Genomic DNA, 20,807 nt, shown 5'->3' on the forward strand with positions numbered 1-20,807 from the left:
AGAAACTAACAAAGGCCAGCTGACCCTTTTATTAATCTGGTGACGTTTTGGAGGGTCATAGGTCACACTGACCAATAGTGATTGGAGGAGGATCTGTAAGCATTAGATTACAGTTACAGGAAGTGACTGGAGGAGAGGTGTAATTTTTTACATTTCAAAATAAAGTTAAGTTTGTCCCACAATGAACTGATTCATCTGCGGAGCCCTACACACCTTCACATTCATAATGCTACCTTTATGGGGTGTGTATGCGTGTGTGTTGTGCGTATGAATGCGTGCTCTTGTGATGCCGGTCTTTATAGCTAATAGCAGCGCTGCTGGGCTTCACGGACATTAAAAAGAGCCCGGTCTGACCACAGGATAAACACAAGCTCATAAAATGCAATGTGTGTGTGTGTGTATAGGGGCGCATGTATATGTATTTGTGTAAAAAGAGGGTGCATCTGTGTGTGTGTTTGCAAGTGCATTGGGAGTAGCTGGTCTGCATATTACTGCAGGATATTGCTTTTTCTAAAAAAAAAAAATTGTTTAATGAGGGTCCCGGTTAATTCACCTCCGAAATAATTTGTGTTTGTTTTAGAAGAATGGAGCCACACAAATGTTAAAATAAGACCCTAAATAATACTTGACAAGTTTTGCAACCTACAAGCAACAGATAGAGCCTCGTGTTGCAGGGCTGGACTGGACCTGGTGTGATTAATAATAATGACTGGATGAAGAGAAACACTTTAAAAAAAGGAAGTCCACTGTAGTTATCCTGGAGCTTTCAGTTGTATCACACAATGGTCTTCCTCCTTGAAGGACTTCTCATTCATTTTGGCTTGAAAGTTCAGATTGAAATTGAGCTCGATCTGTAGAAAATCATGTGATATGACTGAAAGTTCAAGAAGAACTACTAAATGGATCCCGTGCTGTTGTTGTTGTTGTTGTTGTTTTGACAACTGCTGTTTCCAAGATCCAAGATCTGTACTTCGACCTCAACCTTTAACGAGGACAAGAAGTTCTTAAAATACACAGAAAAATGGGGACTTGAACATCTACAATTACATGACAACTGATCAGAGGAAACTCCATGTGGCGAGGAGGATCATGTGACATGATCAAAAGCTTCAGAAAAGCTACTAAACAGACCTTGGATTAACGTTGCCTTGTCAGTAGCAAATCTGATTACCAATTAAGTCATTTACTAGCTGAAGCTTCCAAACAATGTTAGAAACTTCTTCTTTTCAGATCTTGTGAGGGGTCTACACAGTTCACGAGACAGAAATCAACAGATTTAACTTCTGGCTCTCACCTCAATCAACCTTGACTTCCAACTGAAACAAATCCAGTATCAGAAATCGTCTAGTAGTGAAATTCAGCATTGGTTGCTTTAGTATATGTAGGTTAACCTCTTATGCAGCTGCACTAATGCATTCAGTTTTTGCATATTTTGCAAAATGAAAAAAGCACTTTGTAGTTTATATTCTCAAACGAAGTATTGAAAAATGGGTTTGTTAGCTATTGATAAAACACAGATATCGTAAAATGCCCTACATTTTATGCAACAGCCAAAAAAAAAAAAAGACTCCACATCCCCCAGAGCAAAAGGAACAAGGGGTGAATTAGAAATCCAGGGAGGGAACAGAACGAGCAAGAGAGACAGAGTGAAAATAGCTGTCTGGGTCCCCGAAGGTTGGCCAGTTATTATAAAGCCATTGTGGTCGGTGTGTACGTTTTCACAGATCCTTCTGAGTCACGCTCAATAAGTCAGCCCTTATGGGCCTGGCACTGGCAGGACCCAGCGAGGGAGGGAGAGAGGGAGGGATAAGGGTATGCAGGCACCTGGCTCGCATCCTTAACCCACTGCCTCTTCCTCCTCCTCTTCCTCTCAATACACACACTAAACTCTGAAAGAGTACACACACAGAGAGTCGCAGACACTGTCGTCCCATTCACAACCCTCTGCGGGGTGATTCCTGGCCAAACAAGGAAGGAAAAGCCAGGTGGGCGGAAGGGCAGGATGGACAGAATGATGGAGCGGACAGGCTGAACAAAAGACGAGTGGATGACTGTAGGCAGGGCACAATGGGGGTAATGATGAGTGGCTGAAATGAATACGAGTGAGAGGAAGAGAGAAAGTGAGAGACGTTGAGGGGTGTAATGAGTGGGTCAGTGTTGGGCATGCATGGCCTCAACCAGGATACTGAGCCAATTCATATAACTGTTACTAAAAATAGGTTTCTGTGCAGCCAAGGTAGGGCACCGCTCAGACTGCTCCTGAGACACTCACATTACCAGCAACATATACACAGAAATCCACACACACACATACTTACACACACACGCACACACACACACACACACTAACATACATGCTTAGGATTACATTTGACCCTTTAAGTCACAATTCACCTCTCTCCTTCTAGTACAAAAACTTCACCTTCTGGAGGTTTGGATGTTCACAGTTTTTCTCTCTATTATTAAACAGAAGCTGTACGCAACTGAGCATGTTAATGGTGAAAAAAACATCTAAGTTTAATGATTAAATTAAACTTTTAATGCTTAAAATAAAATAAAATAAAATAAAGCAATTTCTCAAACCACTCCTCTGCTTTCCATCTGTATGGGTAAATACATTCAAATACTTCAATGCATTGATGTAACATACAATTCAGTCCCGCTCAATGATTTGCAGCTTTGCCTACAAAGGACTTATCCAACCAGGCACACTGATTGGATAACTGCACTGGTATAAACAGTATGGCAACATGTCTGAGTGTTAACAAATTTCAGTCATCTCCTGTGATGTATCGTCACATCTCTAAACTTCAACCCAACTTTGAAGCTTGTGCAGTTTGCAGCTTGACGACCAACTGAAGCAAACATAGTTGCATGGAAAAAAATGTAAATAACTACAAACACAAGTGATTATCCAGCCATGTTTTGGTGTACACGAGCAGAAAAATGTGTGTTTGCAGGATAATGAGCATACAGACGGACAGATGGTGGGGAGGCAAGGAGGGGTTTCAACAAGTTTCCATGAACTTTTTTTTTTTCTGCTATGAAATCCCTTCACCATTGGAATCCATTGTAACTGACATTAAATCTGAAACTGACCACACTGATGTCGCTTTTCAACTGCACACATTTTTCCAGGAACCCAGAAAGCTTTTTAGAGCATCTCTTCCCCCCCCCCCCCCCCCCCCCCCCCCCTTTACAAAAAAAAGTCCCTGTTCTGCTAGTAGAATTTCAGTCAGTGGTTCAGTCCATGAATCAACGGGGTGGCATCTGCTGTTCTGAATCTCAATGACTCGCTAATCACTACTCTCAATTCGGCCACAACTTTGTAGGAAGAAGCTGCCGGCACTGGTGTCAATATTCAGACAAGAGATGCATGCCGGAGTTATGTCGCTGAATTCTAACAGTGGTCTAAAATAGAGCAAATATTTTATTGAGTAAGAGAACCAGAAAAGCACTCAACAGATCATCAGTAACAACTTAGACATCCTGCCTTTCTGGCATTTTAAAACTCCCCCTTTCTGTCTCCTTAATCAGAACATCACAGCTTTGGTTTAGAGAGTGGACGACAAAGAACAAACTGATGAATACAAAGCTTACATCTCAAACAAACCCGGTATGTTCAATCCATTAACGTTCCTTTTCGCTTCTGCATATCTAACATGATAACTCATAGTGTGTGAAAAGTGCATCTCAAACACTGCCCTCCTTTTTCCAAATCCATCATCGGTCAAATGCAATTGAAACACAAAGAATGGACAAAGGGGACTTATAGGTCCTAGTTTAGTTCCTGTTGCTCCTTCATTACGGGAACTACTTGGTCGAAAAGGCGTGTCAGTTCCTAATTTAATTCTTGGTAAAAAAGCTTATATGTAAGATGAAACTAGCAGCTTTTTCAAGCTACCTTTCAACAGCTAGATGACTATTTGATATAAACCTGTTAAATGACACTGTCCCACCCATGGGATGCTTTAGCCTTGGTGGCACTATTTTCAGGATCAATTATAATCATTCAGACTTTTAGTTGTAAAATTTAAACAGTTACCTTACAAAGTACATTATTTTTGGGCTTGTGCACACATATGAGATGTCTGGTAAGAGGTTAAAAGATTTTGGGTGGAGTATCACTTCAAGATATCGAGACATCTTCTGAATCATGTGTATGGTTATGCTCTGTCCTTCACCCCTACCACCTACCCCTAAACCCTCCCTCCCTTTCCATCTCCTCCCCCCTGCTCCCTTCTTTTCACAGTATTGTCACCCTAGACGGTTCACACGGTCTCCTCTTCGCTGTGTTTCCGGTCATAAATCTCTGCAACACACCGTGAAGGCACATCCCCTCGGATGGATTTAACACAACACCCTGCACCCCACTGGCCCTCTGAGAAAAGGGTGACAAGGGCTGGCACACTGCTCCACACACACACACATTGACACACACAATTAGACCAGAACTGACACTTTCCTGGTAGATATTTTGTTGATGCAATCCAGGAAAAGAACAAGAAAGAGTCTAATTTTAATAAAAGTAGCCATGAAACCACACTTTGGAGACTTTGGGGGAAGAGCGAGCTAAGAAATTGAGAGGATGATTTTATTCGGCACTTAATTGTGCGTGTGGGGGGGTCTGTTATGGCTCAAGTTGGTCTCTGACTCATGGTGCTTGTGGGGCTTTTTTTGGTGACTCATGTGTTTCTCAGAACGGTCTCTTGCTCCGCGGAATCCCTCTGATAAGACTCCCAACCTCAGGAAATAGGATGGTGGCATTTATTTGACACGCTGTGTGTCTTGGCAATTCCCCACAAGCCCTACCCTCCATCCACCACCACCAACCCCTTGCACACCCCTCCTCCCCTCAGGTCAGCACGTCACCCAAGGAACCACTGTATGCAAACGAATTTTTGCTTCCTCGTTTTTTTCCCCCCGCTGGTCTTACAAATGAGCAGGCTATGGGTGGCCCGAGTCTGTACATGGACAAGAAAAACTAAACCAGTGACAGCCTGTTTGTTTTTTTTACCTCACCAACAGCACCCCACACCTCCACCCTCACCAAAACTACCGCCATCAAACAAGCGCCATACATACACTCCCCTGCCGCCACATCTACCGTGCCACACACACTCCCAGACCACATTCTTACATCCCTACCCCCCACACTCTCCCACACCACACACCCACAAACACACCTGACCGACTTCATTTCCTGTGAGGCATGAGTCAGACGGCTGCAGTGCATTTACCGGAGTAATACATGGTTATTACCCATTCTGATAATATAGTGTTGATGTCGCTGTCAAGACAACCTGAGCTGCAAAAAAAAGGGGATTGTGCATGTGTGGGTGGGTGGGATGGGTCGTTGAGGATTCTTTGGAAGTGTTCAGGCATGTGGTGGGTCTTTTAGCAGGTCAGCAGTTGTGTGTGCATGTGTGTGTGTGCGTGTGTGTGTGTGTGAAACAGAAAAAAAGAGAAACATGAAACAGCAGAGAGAGCCATTCACCTGTTTTTTCTTGTAGAAGCCCTTTCTGTCACAGTTGGGTATGCGGAAGCCTCTCGGGTTGAGCACGTTGCTGATTTTAAGACTGTTCAGGATGCTCTCCATCTCCCTCCGACACGGGCCCTAACGACACAGCAAACACACCCCAACAACACCAAAATTACACACTCACCCTTTCACAATGACAGAACATGAAGAACATCAGGCATATTCACGCAGTGTTAGGTTATAATTGAACATCATCGTCTATAAATGTCAACCTCTGAACCCTGAATGTCCCGTTAACATGCCCAACAAGAAGGTTTTTCAGTATCTGCTTATTCAAGAAAATCCATCAAGTGGTATGATGATTAAAGTAAGAGAAATACTTCAAACTGAGGTTTGCCATAAATTTTAAGGCTGCAACATCACATCAATATTTTAAATGTCTTGTGTATCAGTTCATGGAAAAGTCCCCAAATTACCAAATGACATATTTGGTATTTTTGGAAACGTTCTGCTTTTGAAGTTCTGTAAATTTAAACAATGGTTGTCTGAACATCATTGTGTAGCAGTGTTGAATCCACTGTTAGGTCCAGGTTGAAGAGATTAAATCCCAAACTGAGATGTCAACTTTCTGAAAAAAAGTGGTACCCTCCCTTAGAAAATGCTAGACGGTATGTAATCAACTCTGGTTTTATTTAAATGATAACCTAAAGATAACCTAAGCTAAAGGTACAATGTGGAGGGTTTGACCACAAATTGCGCCGTACGGCAATGTTTTGATGATACCGTCCTAGTATTGTTTGTATCTTCTGCTCTACATCACAAAAGTGGAGATGACATTTCTACTACAGCAGGAGAAGACCACCAACCGATGTGAACACTGTAAGTTTCAAAACATTTTTGAAAGGCTTTGCACATCACGTGAGGTTCAAAAATGTGCATAACATTTGTGCACGATCTTAAAGGCTTCAGTATTTTAAGTGCCAAAGTCATCATAACATACTTTATTATTATTGAAACATGATAGTTGCTGACTAATTGTACATTATGTGCTGTTAGTTGCTGATGTTTAGTATACTGTAGATGTATTAGTAGGCCTTTAGTGGTAAAGTGCACCTCCTAGTGTCATAATTGAGAGATGTAAAAAGCTGATTAGTCAGCAGTTATTGAAGAAAGGAGTTTGCTTAGCAGTTAGTTTTGCTCGGTACATCATTTTTGACCGTTAATTTTGAATATTTTGGATTATCTTTCTGTGGAATACAATATTTTGGATACACCTTTAAATTTTTTCCTCTTCATACTTTGTAAAATGCATTCTTGCTATGTAAAAAAAAAAAAAAAGTAAGTCAGCTATTCCTCTTACGGATTTGTGAGTAACCCTTCGATTTGAGATGAATGCACAATGGCAAGTTAAGAAATAAATATGAATCATAACAAGACACAAACTGAATAACGCGAGCAAGTGGCTAAAACTAAAAAGTCGAACTCAAAATAGCTACGTGCATCGTGGATACAAACAGACGGGGGCGTTACTGATAACAATTTCTGCTCTGTGGATAAGAGACTGAAGCTAAAGTTTAAGTTAAAACTAACAATTTGTTCCTCGATGGAAACTTGGAAAGAACGTAATGGCCACAGAGACTGTTTCAGAGAATGCAGCTACTGAAGATGGCCAAAAGAGGTTGTCAAGGGCCATCGAATTGAGTCTGGAAACAAAACTCTAAAGTAGATCAAAGCAAGAAGGTACAAACTTGGGCAGTTGACTGCTAAATCTAGAGGTTAAAAGTTTTGACGCACTGATCAATGATTGAAATTATTGTTATTCCAACAAAGTAAATCTTGTTGCGTTGTGGCAGCAGAAGCCTTGTTTGTTCGATGTGTCCTCCAGCTGTAATCATGACCATGTCAAGAAGGACATCACTTCATCATACTGCCATAACAGAAGCCACTGCAAGAATAAGGGTGTATGAGGAATTTGAAGTCCCTCTTCACAGAGATGGGATTAATGTCGGTGCGACTTATCACCCCAAAAAAGGAGGATATGCATGGTCCTCCCACACCGAGACTTGCAAAAGTCAGCTCTTCCACTTAGTGTCCCTAAGTTAATGCAGTATGTCATCCATGTTCAACAGCCCAGTCAGGCACCACATGGAAATGGACAGCATAACCTGGGAGACATTTGTAGGATAATGCAAAAATAGAATGACATTACAGAACTCCTTGTTAAGCACCAACAATGAGGGAATTCAATCATGCCATTGAAACAAGGACTAAAAACCATGTAGATAAACTGTATTATTTAGAGCAATACACAAGTTGCAAAGGAGATGGACTCACAAGAAGCAGTTTTGCAACAGACATTAACTGTGCACAGGAGCCTACAGTTCAGACACCTAAAACCAAGATCCATGGTGCTCCTCTCAGTGTTCCCTTTTCTAGACCTTGTTTGTGCTCTGAAAAGAATCACACATTGGAAATGTGTCACCTTATCAGAGACAATCTTTACAAGTTTTTCAGGAAGTCTTGGCTTTGTTTTAGCTGTCTGGTCAAAGGACATCTCAACAAGGATTGTAAAAGAAAAAAGTCATGTCATGTTTCTTTCCAAAGAGATCCAAGACTTCTTAATTCCACAAGACCTGAGGACAGTAACATCAGGAAATCAAGCAATGATGAGACAGAACCTCAGGATTTGTCCAATGCTTTTACATCAGTGCACAAGGAAAACACGTACAAAGTTCATCTACAGAGGACAGAGATGGTGACAGCATCCTCACCATAGCACCTGTTTGAGTCAAGTCAAAGATTAGACCCAAAATGATTGAGACTTTTGCCTTCATTGACCCCGAAAGGTCTGGTATGTTTTGTACATACAATTTAGCCAGACAACTAAATCAGAGACTGAAAAATCTTTCTGGCCACCATAAATTACAGTGGATTTATTGACAGTCACTTGTTGACTGACTCGGAAGTGAATGGTATAGGGGACTGCACTTTCATATATCTGCCAAAAGTGATCACACAGAAAGACATACTGGTGAGAAAAACAAACATTCCTCTGCAGAAAGAGGTGGAAATTGGCCATATCTAAATGATGTCAAACTGCCATATATCAACGCTCACATGGGTCTATTGATAGGGAACAACGCAAACAACTAGCTATGAAGCCATGGAGAGTGATAAACAGCCAGGACAGTGGACCATATGCTGTGAAAACCCAGCTCTTGGCTGGGTATTAAATGGCCCCCTCAGAGAACCAAAAGATTCCTGTTCAAAGACAGATGGGAAACAAAGAGTAAATGTCAACATGGTCATTACTACATTAACCTTTCTGTTAATTGGGAGTCTGTCACCACGCCAGATAACAAAATAGTGGCAGAGTAATATACACTTAATCTGATGAAGAAATTCCTAAAACAACCAGAGTTCCATGAGGAGTAAAAGGCCCTCATCAAAATGATGAAGAGAATCTATCCAGTGAACGTATCTGGGGTTTGGTACATCCCTCACCATGGGGTGTACCATCCCCAAAAATAAGTTGTGTGTTGTTTTCTGACTGTGCAGCACCTTTTCAAGGCACTTCACTAAATGACATACTGCTATAGGTCTGGCCTATAGCTAACTACCTTATTCGGAGTCCTCACACGTCTCGGGTAGTACCAAGCTGCAATGACAGCTGACACTGAAACAATGTACTACCAGGTCAGGAAGCTAGATGAAGATACTGACCTTTTATATTTTTTGTAGTGGCCTCTTGTAGTCCTAACAGATCTTTTTGGAGCCACGTCCTCACCCAGCTGTATAACGTTTGCACAATGGACGACAGCGGAAGACAACCAAAGCTAGTCTACACTCAACCCTGCAGACTGTGTATTATTGATGAACTACAAGTGCATTAACAGTCCAGCGTTCTTCCAAAGACCAGAACAAAAGTGGCTTAAAAATCCTGATCGTAAAAACACAGAGCATAATGATGCGGAGCAGTCCATGTAACACTATCAACAGAGTACTGGCTGACCAACCACCCGTCAGTAATATAGGTGTTGGCTACTTTGGGTCAATTGAAATAAAGAGAGTACACAGCACTGTGAAAAGATATAGTGTGCTCTTCACTTGTCTAGTAGTCAGAGCTGTTTATATAGAAGTGGCACATCAATTGGGCACAGACTCATGCATAGACGCAATGCGGAGATTAATGAGTCGAAGAGGGCAAGTTAACAGTAATCTGTTCAGAGAATGGCATTAACTTTATAGGTGCTAAGTTAGTGCTGCATGAGTCAATTAACAATGGAACCAATCCAATCCAAGACAAAAGGGGTTGGATGGAACATTTAACCTACCTAGTGGCTCTTATAGTGGAAGCAAATCCACACTGTAAAGGCCTTTCAAAGGGTGCTATGTGAGGTTAAGGCTATTATTAATGCCAGATCCATCACAACTGCTTCAGATGACCCCAAAGACTTTGTTGAGCCACTAACCCCAATCACTTGTTGATGAAGACACGACCCCTCTTACCTTCAGGGCTGTTTCCTAGAGCATCTCATTGGAGATGGAGGCAGACAGTAAATTGCAGATTTGCTCTGGAAACACTGGACATGAGAGTATCTTCCACTTCTTCAAGAAAGACAAAAGTGGTTTTTGAACCAAAGAAAAAACCTTTCAACAAATGATGTTGTCCTTATCACGGAGGAGATTAGGCCTTGCAATTCATGGGTCATGGGCAGAGTCTCAAAAACTATGCCAGAGGGGTCCGCAAGGTTCTAGTCAAGACAAAGACTAACACACTAGAGAGAACAATAGACAAACTGTGCCTGCTTCATAAGGCAGATGCATAAAAAAGGTTATTATTATGATCTTCTTGGGACTATTGTAGATTTGGCTCGTATGGATACATTTGTACTGAATAATTGGGATGTTTGCTCCATATGTAATTATGGGGCCGGGAATGTAAGAGCCAAATCATTTATGATTGTTGCTACATGTTAACTGTTGACTAATTATATATTTTGTGCTGTTAGTTGCTGATGTTTATTATACTGTGAGTGTATTACCAAGTCTTTCGTGGTAAAGTGCGCCTCCGAGTGTCATAAACCAGAAGTCAGATGTAAAGAGCTGATTAGTCAGCAGTTAGTGAAGGAGTGAAGGAGTTTTTCTTCCAGTTAGTTTGGCTTGATACAGCTTTTTCAACCATTAATTTAGAATATTTTGGATTACCTTTCTGTAGTAGTTTTTTGGATACTCCTTTAGAGTATAATTTTGTCCTACAGAAGGATTTTATTTAAACACATTCTTGCTGTGTAAGAAGAAGGATTATTCATGTCGGCTTGGAGAGACAAGTTAATTATTCTTCTGACTGTGTGGATTTGTGAGCAACCCTTTAATTTGAGATGGATGCACAGTGGAAAGTTAAGAAATAGAAATGTGTAAAAACTGCAAACAAACTAAATAGGCAACCTAGTGGCTCAAACTGACATGCATGGATGACAATTAACATAGTTTGTTCAAGGCCTACTGAGGCCTTAAAGATACACATTACAATTTGGTGTCAAGCATGTAAAACATTGTAATAAAAACTGTGTTTGTTTACAATTGAAACTCCACTGAGCCACTACCACGCGATGTAAGTATTTAAACTATGATAACAACAAGAAATGGTTCAATTCAGTTGGCAGAGGTTCATTAAGACACAGAACCATCCTATAGTTCAGTGTGCAGATGTGTCGACATTCACTCGTCATTCAGCACCAATACTGTTTTGTGACTGGACACTAATACATGGGATCGCCCTACTCCTGCCCAGAACACTGTGGAAATAAGGTGGCTGCAATACTGATACCAAACCAGAACTTCTTCAAAGGTAAACAATAGACAAAGTATAGCCTAAGTTATGTCTACCTAGCAAGCTGTTTAGCTTGCAATTAAGCGAGCAAGCTAACTAGGTGGCTTGCAGTTTTCAGCCACTCATTTGTCTTGTTTTCTTCTTGTAAGCCTTTGAAATGTCAGTTTTGCTACAAGCTAACAACATAAATTGTAATTTGTTCAAAGGTAAATATTGTTGAGTAGTTACAAAACACAAGGTAGCTGTAGAGCTAACTAGCTATCAAAAAACCTAACCAGCAAAACAACCAAGCAAGCTAACGGTTTGCAGCCACTAACAGTCTCTCTTCTCTCCAGTTCAGGAAAGGTGGCTGGCAGCACAGATAACAGCATTTTTTTTCATAGATAACAGGTCAATTATTTTATTTTGTCACTCCATATACAATATTAAACATACATGTTACCATGTTTGGTGTACAAGAGTGAGTTTAAAGCTAATGGGACCACAGTCATCAGCTGCCTTTATGAACCTCTGCCATTTCTGTTTTCCCTCCAGATTAGCATCACTGTCACATTTGTTTTTCATTGCCTCTGGGTGTGACTTACATACTCAGTCTCCCTCTTGCTCTCCAGGGAGAAGTTGTGAATGTCCATATTGGCTCCTCCTGACACTGATTCCACCTTGTAGCTCTGAGTCTTCCTGTTCATATCTTTCTGGATCAGTTTGTTGTGCAGTGGAGGCCTGGTGTCCATTGACCCCCGACTGTGTCCGCCCTTCACTGTCGCCACACCGGGCAACACCGTCATCGTTGCGGTCACGTTGGCACAGCCCTCGTCTACCTGATTTCCAGCGTTCTCTGTGTGGGGAAAAGGTAAGTTGTCAAAAAAAATGTTTGAAAAGTTTTATATTGACAAAGTTGTTTTAGTTTACAGCTCTAATAAAACACTCCGCTGCACTCAAGCCAGCAGAGAATTCTTGACTGTCCTAAAGAGGCCTGTTTAAAACTTACAAAATAAAGTTAGCCCATTGCCTTGTGGGCGGTTTGGAGCAAGAGATGAAGCCAAGTAATAAACAGAAACATGATGATTTCATATCCACAAATTTCCACAGAATGCAGACCAAGAGATAGCGTCACAAAGATGAGCTGGGTGTAAACAAGACTTTTTAAGGACGCTGAGAAGAAAAATGCTGTTTATGTGGGTGTATGCTAGGGTGGGGAAAAGGGGGTTGGGGTTAAAAGAGGAGGAGGTGGTTAGGGCAGTAAGAGGTAAAGCGGGAGATGAGGGAGCAGATATATTAATAGCCTGTGGTGCTGGCAAAGATTCCTGTCAAATCGTTAAACACAGAACGGTGCATGGACGATCTGACCGAGAGGAAGAGAGGAGGGGGGCACCAAACACTCCTCCCTAATATAGGAGAGGACCAAACTTCACACCACCCTAAGGCCACAGTCTAGGGAGATAACTGAGCTCAGATACGTCCCCAAGAAACGGAGGGACGATGGGAACACACATGGAGCGGCTCACACAGTCCCAAACACAGTTTTAAACCGTTAACTCAAAGCAGATTTTGTGTTTGAGCGCTGCGGTGAGGGCGGCGGACGGGCATGTAGGGGTGTAGCTCATGTGGGCAGGCAGGCTGGCAGCCCACCCTTTCTCTGTGACCACCTGATCAATTAGTGACGTGGTGGGGCTCCACAGACTCCCAGGCTCACCAGAGCTTAGAATAACAACATGGGATGTCAACAGAAGAATTAACTGCAACAACACAGTCAAAAGACAGCAGACAGTTTTTTTAACCTGATACAGTCTCCACATAAATGTTTAGTACCAAGGACAAAAATATTGAGCCCCTGATTCCTGCAAGCGTAATTTTTTATTGTCAATATAAACGTTTATATAACCTTCCTAGGAAGTCTGGGGCGTTTAAGATAAACACATTACGCAATTTGTTTGTATAATGGCACAGGGGTAAACAGCACAAACTGCGGTGAGGAGAGCTTGTTAATGTCTGGGAGGAGAGGCTGTTCTGGAGCTGGGGACTGATGGTGGTAGAAACCACCAAGCTGCACTTACATACTCTGACCAACAGAGGCGCTTAGGATCATTTCCCACCTCCCCCCCCCCATCTCCAGCAGGAGAGATAGGCTGCAGGAGCAATAATAATAATAAGCATGCACTGATATCTGTGTTTCTGCTGTTACTTATTGTGTTGTCTCACAGTGCAAGAAGATGAATTGTTTTATTCCACATTAAAATAATATTTTCTCCCTTAAATCAGAAACCTATAACCATCAGGGGCAGACAATAACAGAACAAGATAGATACTCATATCAGCCAATGATAAAACAAGAACAGTGACACAGTTTGGACAAGTTGACGATGGTGGATGCATAAGTGTGTGCGTGTATGACAATGTGGCTGCTGAGTGCTTGCACACCACACATTACTGTGGCCAAACCAAATAACCAGGAAGAAGAAAACACACACAGAGGCTCCTGGAGGCCTGACGTCAGCAGTGCCTAAACACACAGCAGTGTGTATTCACATGGAGGTGGCATGTGTGCCGTTTCACCCGTGTGAGCAGCATGAATCCATTCACACAAAACACCATACATATAAGGTCTCTCAATGTCATTCTAGCATGCAGAGGGGAAATGTGCAGTCTGGACCTATTGATAATGGGGTTGTGAGTGTGTGGTGGTTGCATAGGGAACCCAGAGAAATGATCCCCCCTCTGGTACACACCCGAGATGTTTTGGCCCACATCCTGGACCATGAAAGCTGCAACACATATTTTCAAGCTGTGTACAAAATCCATGAGCTTTACTTGTAGGAAAATAAGGACATTACAGAAGACAAGGACATGGTCTGCGCTCAGCCACTGTATACTTACAGTATGTATGTGGCATTCCTTAAGTATTGGTTTGAGGGAGCCAGGTTGTGTGTATGAGTGTATGTGAAGGAGAAACTGAGAGAGAGCAGTGTTGTCCTTTCTTAAAACAAACAATCTGCAAACCTCAAACGACAATCTTTTAATTTCTTACATGTTATTTTGCGTTTTACGCATGATGGTCCAATGCAGTGCGCACACGGAAAAAGTGGCCGCCTGGGGGGTGTGGGGGTGGAAGCAACGATTAATTGCTGCGTAAACCTCCAACCCCATTGCTGGTGTTGTCCACTCAAACTTTCAGGAGCCTATGGGATTAGTTTTACCCAGTGGAACACATCACTGTGCAATGTCAAACCTCCCCTCTAAAACCTCACGGACAGGAATGGTGTTTTCTATTGTGGCACGGTGCATAACAGACCAGGGAATCATTTTGCGCGTGTTTCTGTGTGCCATATATCTTAAGTAGATCAATCTCAGCATCTTTATCTCATCCACTATCAATAAAACGCACTTAATTTGTGTTTTCATGAGCAAGGGACACCCCAGAGCTGCTCAGCAGAGAGCAACACTTCACGGGAGAGCGCCTGTCAAAGCCACCGAATAACAAAAAAAAAAGCAACAAGGTATCTGCAAACCATGAAAAGCGCAATTAAAATGACCGCTGCCTACCTTGTTTTTGCGTTGGTACGAGTATGCTGTTGAGTTTTTTGGACGTAGCGCTGGAGCACACTCCCCGTCCCTCCAGCAGAGCTTGCAGGGGTCGGCTCTCCCCCGGCTGGTGCTGGCAGGTCAAGCCGGAGCCACAGCGCGCTGTGTACACTCCACACGCCTGTCCCTCGCCGAGGGCGCACGTCATGCAGCAGCCGCAGCCGGGCTCCTTCACCCGCTCCGGGCAGTCCTTCGGCAGCGGCTTGCACTGGAGAAGCGCCCCGGCGTCGCACGGCTCGCATCGGACCACCGGTCCCACGGTGTCGGCGAGTCGGGTGAACACAGCCAGCGCAGCGGCGAGACAAAGCACACAGACACCGGGCATTCTGCCGATTAAGCTGGTCACAAAGGGACAGTATGTGAGTTGTCACGTAGGCTTAAGGGGACTCTCTGTGACACAGCGAGCCGGCTAGCCTTCTCCATCTGTATTTTCTTTTACGCGAACTTCTGGTTTTATACAGGCGGAAAAAAGAGCCAACAAGTCACACCCTCCTCCGTATGAATAATGTAAACGGAGAGCCCCGATATGAGGGACCGCTGCATCCAGTCTGAGGAGAGAGCTGCTCAAACATTCAACTCTTTTAATCCATTATAATCATTTACTGAGGTCTGTTCATCTGCTGCGCTTTCATGCTCACTCTGTTCAGGGGGGGGGGGAAAGCAAAGGTGTTTGTTTCCATCTGGAAATGTGGCCTCTTGTGTCAAGACAGGCAAGTAACATGATTCAGATGGCATGTAGCTTTAAAGTGTTGCATTTCTCTTCACTGTTCAGTAAGATAAATACTTTTCTTGTCACAGATAAGATACTCATCCGCAGATTTCCACCAGAAGAGCTCTGAGAGTAAATAAGCTGCACCAGTGAAGCTTCCTTCTGTTGACTGTTCCCAAACCTCTGGAGGTTTCCACACCACTGGCCACATCCCCTGCTGGCATCAATGGTATGTGAGTGAATGCCATTGGTGATACCCCCCACATGCAATACTGATAAAACATTTCTCTGGGCAGGTGTGTAGGTGGCCTCCATACTAACTCACTAAAACAATAATTTCTTTGCATATATCATCTCTGTTTGTGTGTGAGTGTGTGTGACACCACATGCTCAGTGGTGGGTGCAGCCAAAGAAATATTGCTTTACTGTTCTGGGTTGTTGCAGTGTTCTGGGTTGTTGCAGTGTGCACATGTCAGTCCGAGCACCAGCCACCAGCGAGCACGTGCAGACCAGACTGCATACTTGACCCTTTTGCCCAAATAGTTTCAGAAGCAGTGCTCACCTTTCACATACCCGGAGCAGACCTGGTGATCTGGCACTTTGCAATGCCCACACCTCCCCACACCCATCTCCTATGAGCCCCACCGGCAAGCATCCAGGCCCCTTGCACCTTCCCCCCCCCCCCCCACACACACACACACACCCCCGACCCCACAGGATTTCAAATTATTAGAAAGAAAATGTTCAGATTCTGCAGTCTCAGCATCGCCCCCCTGTCCAGCATATCCTCCTGTTCTGCAATAACAAACGCGAGAGGGGGGTACACACTGAGAAAATAAAGCAATCAGTATTGGCCATTGTGTGATTTCCACCACAGAAGCAGAAAAAGTGTTGAGACTGCATTATGAAAAACAAGCAGAGAGTAAGGAAACACCCCCGGAATAGCAAGAAAACGTCTCCGGCTAAGATTAGTTTTCTTATTACTTGACTTTTTTTTCTCTCTTTCTGCATTTTTTCATGTCTGAAGTATTCAGCTTCTGACCTTTGGCTTGTTTATTGTCTGCTCGTCCGTCCAGGGTGTGATTTTCCTAAAGCGCCCTTTTTTCTTTCTTTCAGTTTCAGCAAAATCACCCTTTTGGGAATTTGTGCTCCCTTGGTGTGAATAGAGTTGGATTTATCTCATCATACAGGTGACAGTGTTCAGTCTGATGGACCATTATTGTTTCTTTGGCTGAAAATAGCTGCTAAACTGGTCTTCAGACAGTATATAAGCACCTTAAGTTGATGACATTCTCAAGTTTATGATGTTTTTGCTTGATCTTGAAATCATGCCGCACATGAGAGATAGCATGAATTTCAAGACTGAAGCTTCAGAACTTCATTTCCATAGATATGGAATATGTTGTAACGCGCCTCGTGACAGTTGCGAGTGTAATAAAAAAGATCAAATGAATTCAGATAACTGCTGGCACAAACCTGCAGGTCTCATTTCCCCAAACCATATGTTAAAACCGTCCTGCAGTTTCGGCGAACTGCAATATAAGATACTATTCATCTTACTCAATGATCTTGTCTTCATTTTGCGTCTGCGTCTTTGTCTTCACCCTCTCTGTCTTCTCCACCTCAAGGAATCTGATATTCTCTCGTTATTAATCTCCCCTTCCTTATAGTGTCTCTGCTCCAGTCAACATTCCTCTGCATTACATTCCCACAATGCAGCACATTTCAAGCCATAAATCATTAATTGGAAGCACAAAGTCTGTGACGGTCCTCAGTAACACTGGCACAATGCACTTTATAATTTGAGGTTTGTGGGAATGAAAAGATCTGGACAGATTTATTTGTTTCCTTCCTCCACGAGTGATTCCAGCAGCAAATTTTCTTCCTGTCAACATATGCTGTCTTCGCATATGAGCTATACCATCACCACGCGCCGTACTCGGTGACCACATTATGACCTGCATATCACTTCATACAAAAAACAGGCATTTTACATGCTACGCTCCATGGATCATGTTGACAGCACTGTTATTTAGTGTTTCGTCAGTTGGCCGACTTTCAAGTTCATTGCAGCGCGCTACAGTTGGTCTACAGTATGCATCGAGTGGATCTTGATTGTGGCTGCTGCTGTGGTGTTTTTCATCTGCGGAGTAATGCTGAAACAGTTAGTTGATTGATCAATGATTTAAGGTTTAAGTCATTCATGTATCAAAAATTTCAAGCATTCACTGGTTCCACTTCCACCCTATCAAATGTGACTATCTTTTTTTTTTTTTTTTATAGTTAAAAAATGATATTTGGCGTCGTGGAGTAGACATGTTAACCACAGGTTCCCAACTTTTGTGCATAGTATTTTAGTTTTCGGAAAGATTTTTGGACCAAACTTACATGATGTGGGGGTATTCAGGCAATCAGTCTATAGTCAACAAGGGCAGATGGAGAAGACTTCTTGGTTCCAAGGAAAGTAGATCCTCATCTTCCCAGATTACGGTGTTGACATAGGCAGACAATAGAGCGAGATTCAATGAGGTGAAAGGACTGCTCCAGTAAGAAGAGCGAGTCCGGTATGGTCTTCTTTATCCATCTCATGTCTGGGTCTCCTTCAATGGACAGTTAGTGATGATCGAAACCCTGCAGGCAGTGAAGGACTTCATCATGACCAAAATCTGTCCAGACTCAGTTTCAGGGAGAAAAAGGTGAACTTGTAAGTTTTGTTCCAGTGATAGAGCTGCCAGCATAGGCTTGCTACGTTACGCTGCTTGGTCATGAAACAAAGATCCATTCAACTGTGGAGGGGAAATTTTAACGTTTATGATTCATGTGTACTTCCGATTTCATTCATCTTCTAAAAGGCTGTGCTTCTGTGCTATTGATTACATGCTTATTAAAATAGTTGTTAAGCCTCTACACAGCAAGTGATGACTTTTCTATGATAACAAACTGAAGCCATGGGGTTAAAGGACAAGTGTTTTTTTTTCTCTGTGTGATGTTTACGCTACTGTTGTGTAACTGACTTGAATTACGATCGACTTCGCCCACACGGATTGTTGCTGTGATCGAGACAGGCACTCTCTTGTATGTTCTGATGGTCTTTATAAAGTAAATGTGCGTTATATTTGTTTTACTTGTCTATTCTTTATCAGTGAATTGAATCATTGATTGATTACAGTTCAAAAAACCTACTTATTAAAAGGACGCTAGTTGAGATAAGGAGTGTGACAGAGCAAGATAGTAAGCTAAGGACAATGGGGAGGTTTTTGTTTTTATTTATTTTGTCTTGTTTAAATGTATTAAGGTTGACTATATTGATATATGTATTAATATGATTCTTCATATTTCTATACATTTTGATTTGAGGGTCATATCTATACCCTCAATTTCCGAAATAAATGGTTGCCATATTAACTTTATTAGATGTCATTTTAAGGGACTTAATACAATCTTCCCCCATCTTTTACACCTAGAAACACAGCAAATACACCTAGAAAATACAGACCACGCCAAAATTGTAGAAAAATGGGGTTAGACAAATGTTCAATCCTAAATTTAGTAGTAAAGATAGGGGTGCAGCAATCCTTGTTCAGAATGATGTAACAGCCTACAGCCTACTTACATTCAAGTCCTTGCCAAATGAGTTCATACAACAGTGATTGAGTCTATCACCACCAGATGAATCTCTCTGTATTTTACAGTATAGACAGATTTTAGATCTCATGTTGGGCGGGACAATCCTGCTCTGGTTATTTGAATGTTCGACCAGAGATTTCCTCTAGCTGAGCTGACTAACTTCCGGTTAGCCGTCTCTTAACTTGAATGGGGATCAAATAAATTAATTGTGTGGTTTTACTAGACTTTCCAAAAGTTATCAAAATTCAATCAAATTCAATGATATGAGTCGTTTCACAGTGGTTGTGTGATGCTCAAAACAATTAATCCACCGTTTTACCGTAGCAACCGTTGATGCTTGGGGATTTCTTTTCCTATCAACTACATACTATTCATTTTTGTCTCTGGTGTGTCAAACATACTCATCTGTTGACTACTTCTTTGTTGAGGGTATTTTAACCCTCCTGTTGTCCTCAAGTCAAGGAAGGAAGGGAGGAAGAAAGAAGGGAGGGAGGAAGGAAGGAAGGAAAGGAGGGAGGAAGAAGGTAGGAAAGGAGGGATGAAAGAAGGAAGGAATGGAGGGCGGAATGAAGGAAGGATGGAAAGGTGGGAGAAAGGAAGGAAGGAAGGAAATTAGGAGGAAGGGAGAAAGGAAAAGAGGAAGGGAGGAAGGAAGGAAAGAAGGACAGAGGAAAGAAGGAAGGTAATGGGGAGGAAAGAAAGAGAAAAGGAGGGAGGGAAGAAGGGAGGAAGGAAGGGAGAAAAGGAAAGAAGGAAGGTAGGAGGGAGGGAGGGAGGGAGAAAGGAAAAGAGGAAGGGAGGAAGGAAGGAAAGAAGGAAGGTAATGGGGAGGAAAGAAAGAGAGAAGGAGGGAGAGAGGAAAGAAGGAAAGAAAGAACAGTCAAAACAGACGGGGTCAATTTGACCCGGGAGGACGACACAAAGGTTAATATCCCATCATAGTCCTCTGGTTTTAGAACTCAGCTTCCGAAGTCAACGTTCAATTTACTCACAGCCTCTTAACTCTCTCTTACTGTGGAAAGGATCTATCCAGGACATTCAAAACAGATTGACATATTTCTGAAAACAAATATACTACTGACGCAGTTGGATCGACAACATTCATCCACTCCTTTTCCAGATCTCCACAAACAAGGACTAAATTCACTAACAGAATTTAATGTACTCTCAGCTAAGAATGTGAACAGATGATTAGGTCTAGATGATCTTGGTATGAGCATGGAGACATTTTTCCAAGATTTTCAAGCCCACAGGCTAAATAATTCAGAATCTACCAATTTAATCTGAAATAAAACCTAAGTGGAATATATTACCAAGGATCCTAACAAGATAAATGAGTTATTTGACAAATCTTTTGATATATTGCCAGTTCCTACTTCAGACCCGCATGATAAAGATCAACTAGAAGAGCAAATTGCCTTAGAAGTAATTAAAATGGCCATCAAATCAATGCAAGGTGAAAAAATCTCCAGGCCCAGATGGCTTTCCAGTCAATTTAGTAGTATTTAGTGAAATCTCATCCCCACTTTTATCAGATATACCCTCCATGATTTCTTCAGATCAAACAGGATTTTTGA

At 42.3% G+C, this 20,807-nt stretch overlaps 1 protein-coding gene across 1 annotated transcript in view; it reads right to left on the minus strand.

Annotated features, from left to right (window-relative positions):
* Positions 1-15,219, minus strand: part of LOC133984553 (insulin-like growth factor-binding protein 3) — a 22,644-nt gene extending 7,425 nt beyond the window's left edge. Inside the window, exons 1-3 of the mRNA XM_062423959.1 lie at positions 14,856-15,219; positions 11,900-12,150; positions 5,498-5,617 (exon numbers count right to left, since the gene is read on the minus strand). Coding sequence (XP_062279943.1) covers positions 5,498-5,617; positions 11,900-12,150; positions 14,856-15,219 — 735 coding nt within the window. The remainder of the gene's footprint in view (positions 1-5,497; positions 5,618-11,899; positions 12,151-14,855) is intronic.
* Between the last annotated feature and the right edge of the window lie 5,588 nt (positions 15,220-20,807).

Source organism: Scomber scombrus, chromosome 8 (assembly GCF_963691925.1).
Source record: "Scomber scombrus chromosome 8, fScoSco1.1, whole genome shotgun sequence".
NCBI lineage: Eukaryota > Metazoa > Chordata > Actinopteri > Scombriformes > Scombridae > Scomber > Scomber scombrus.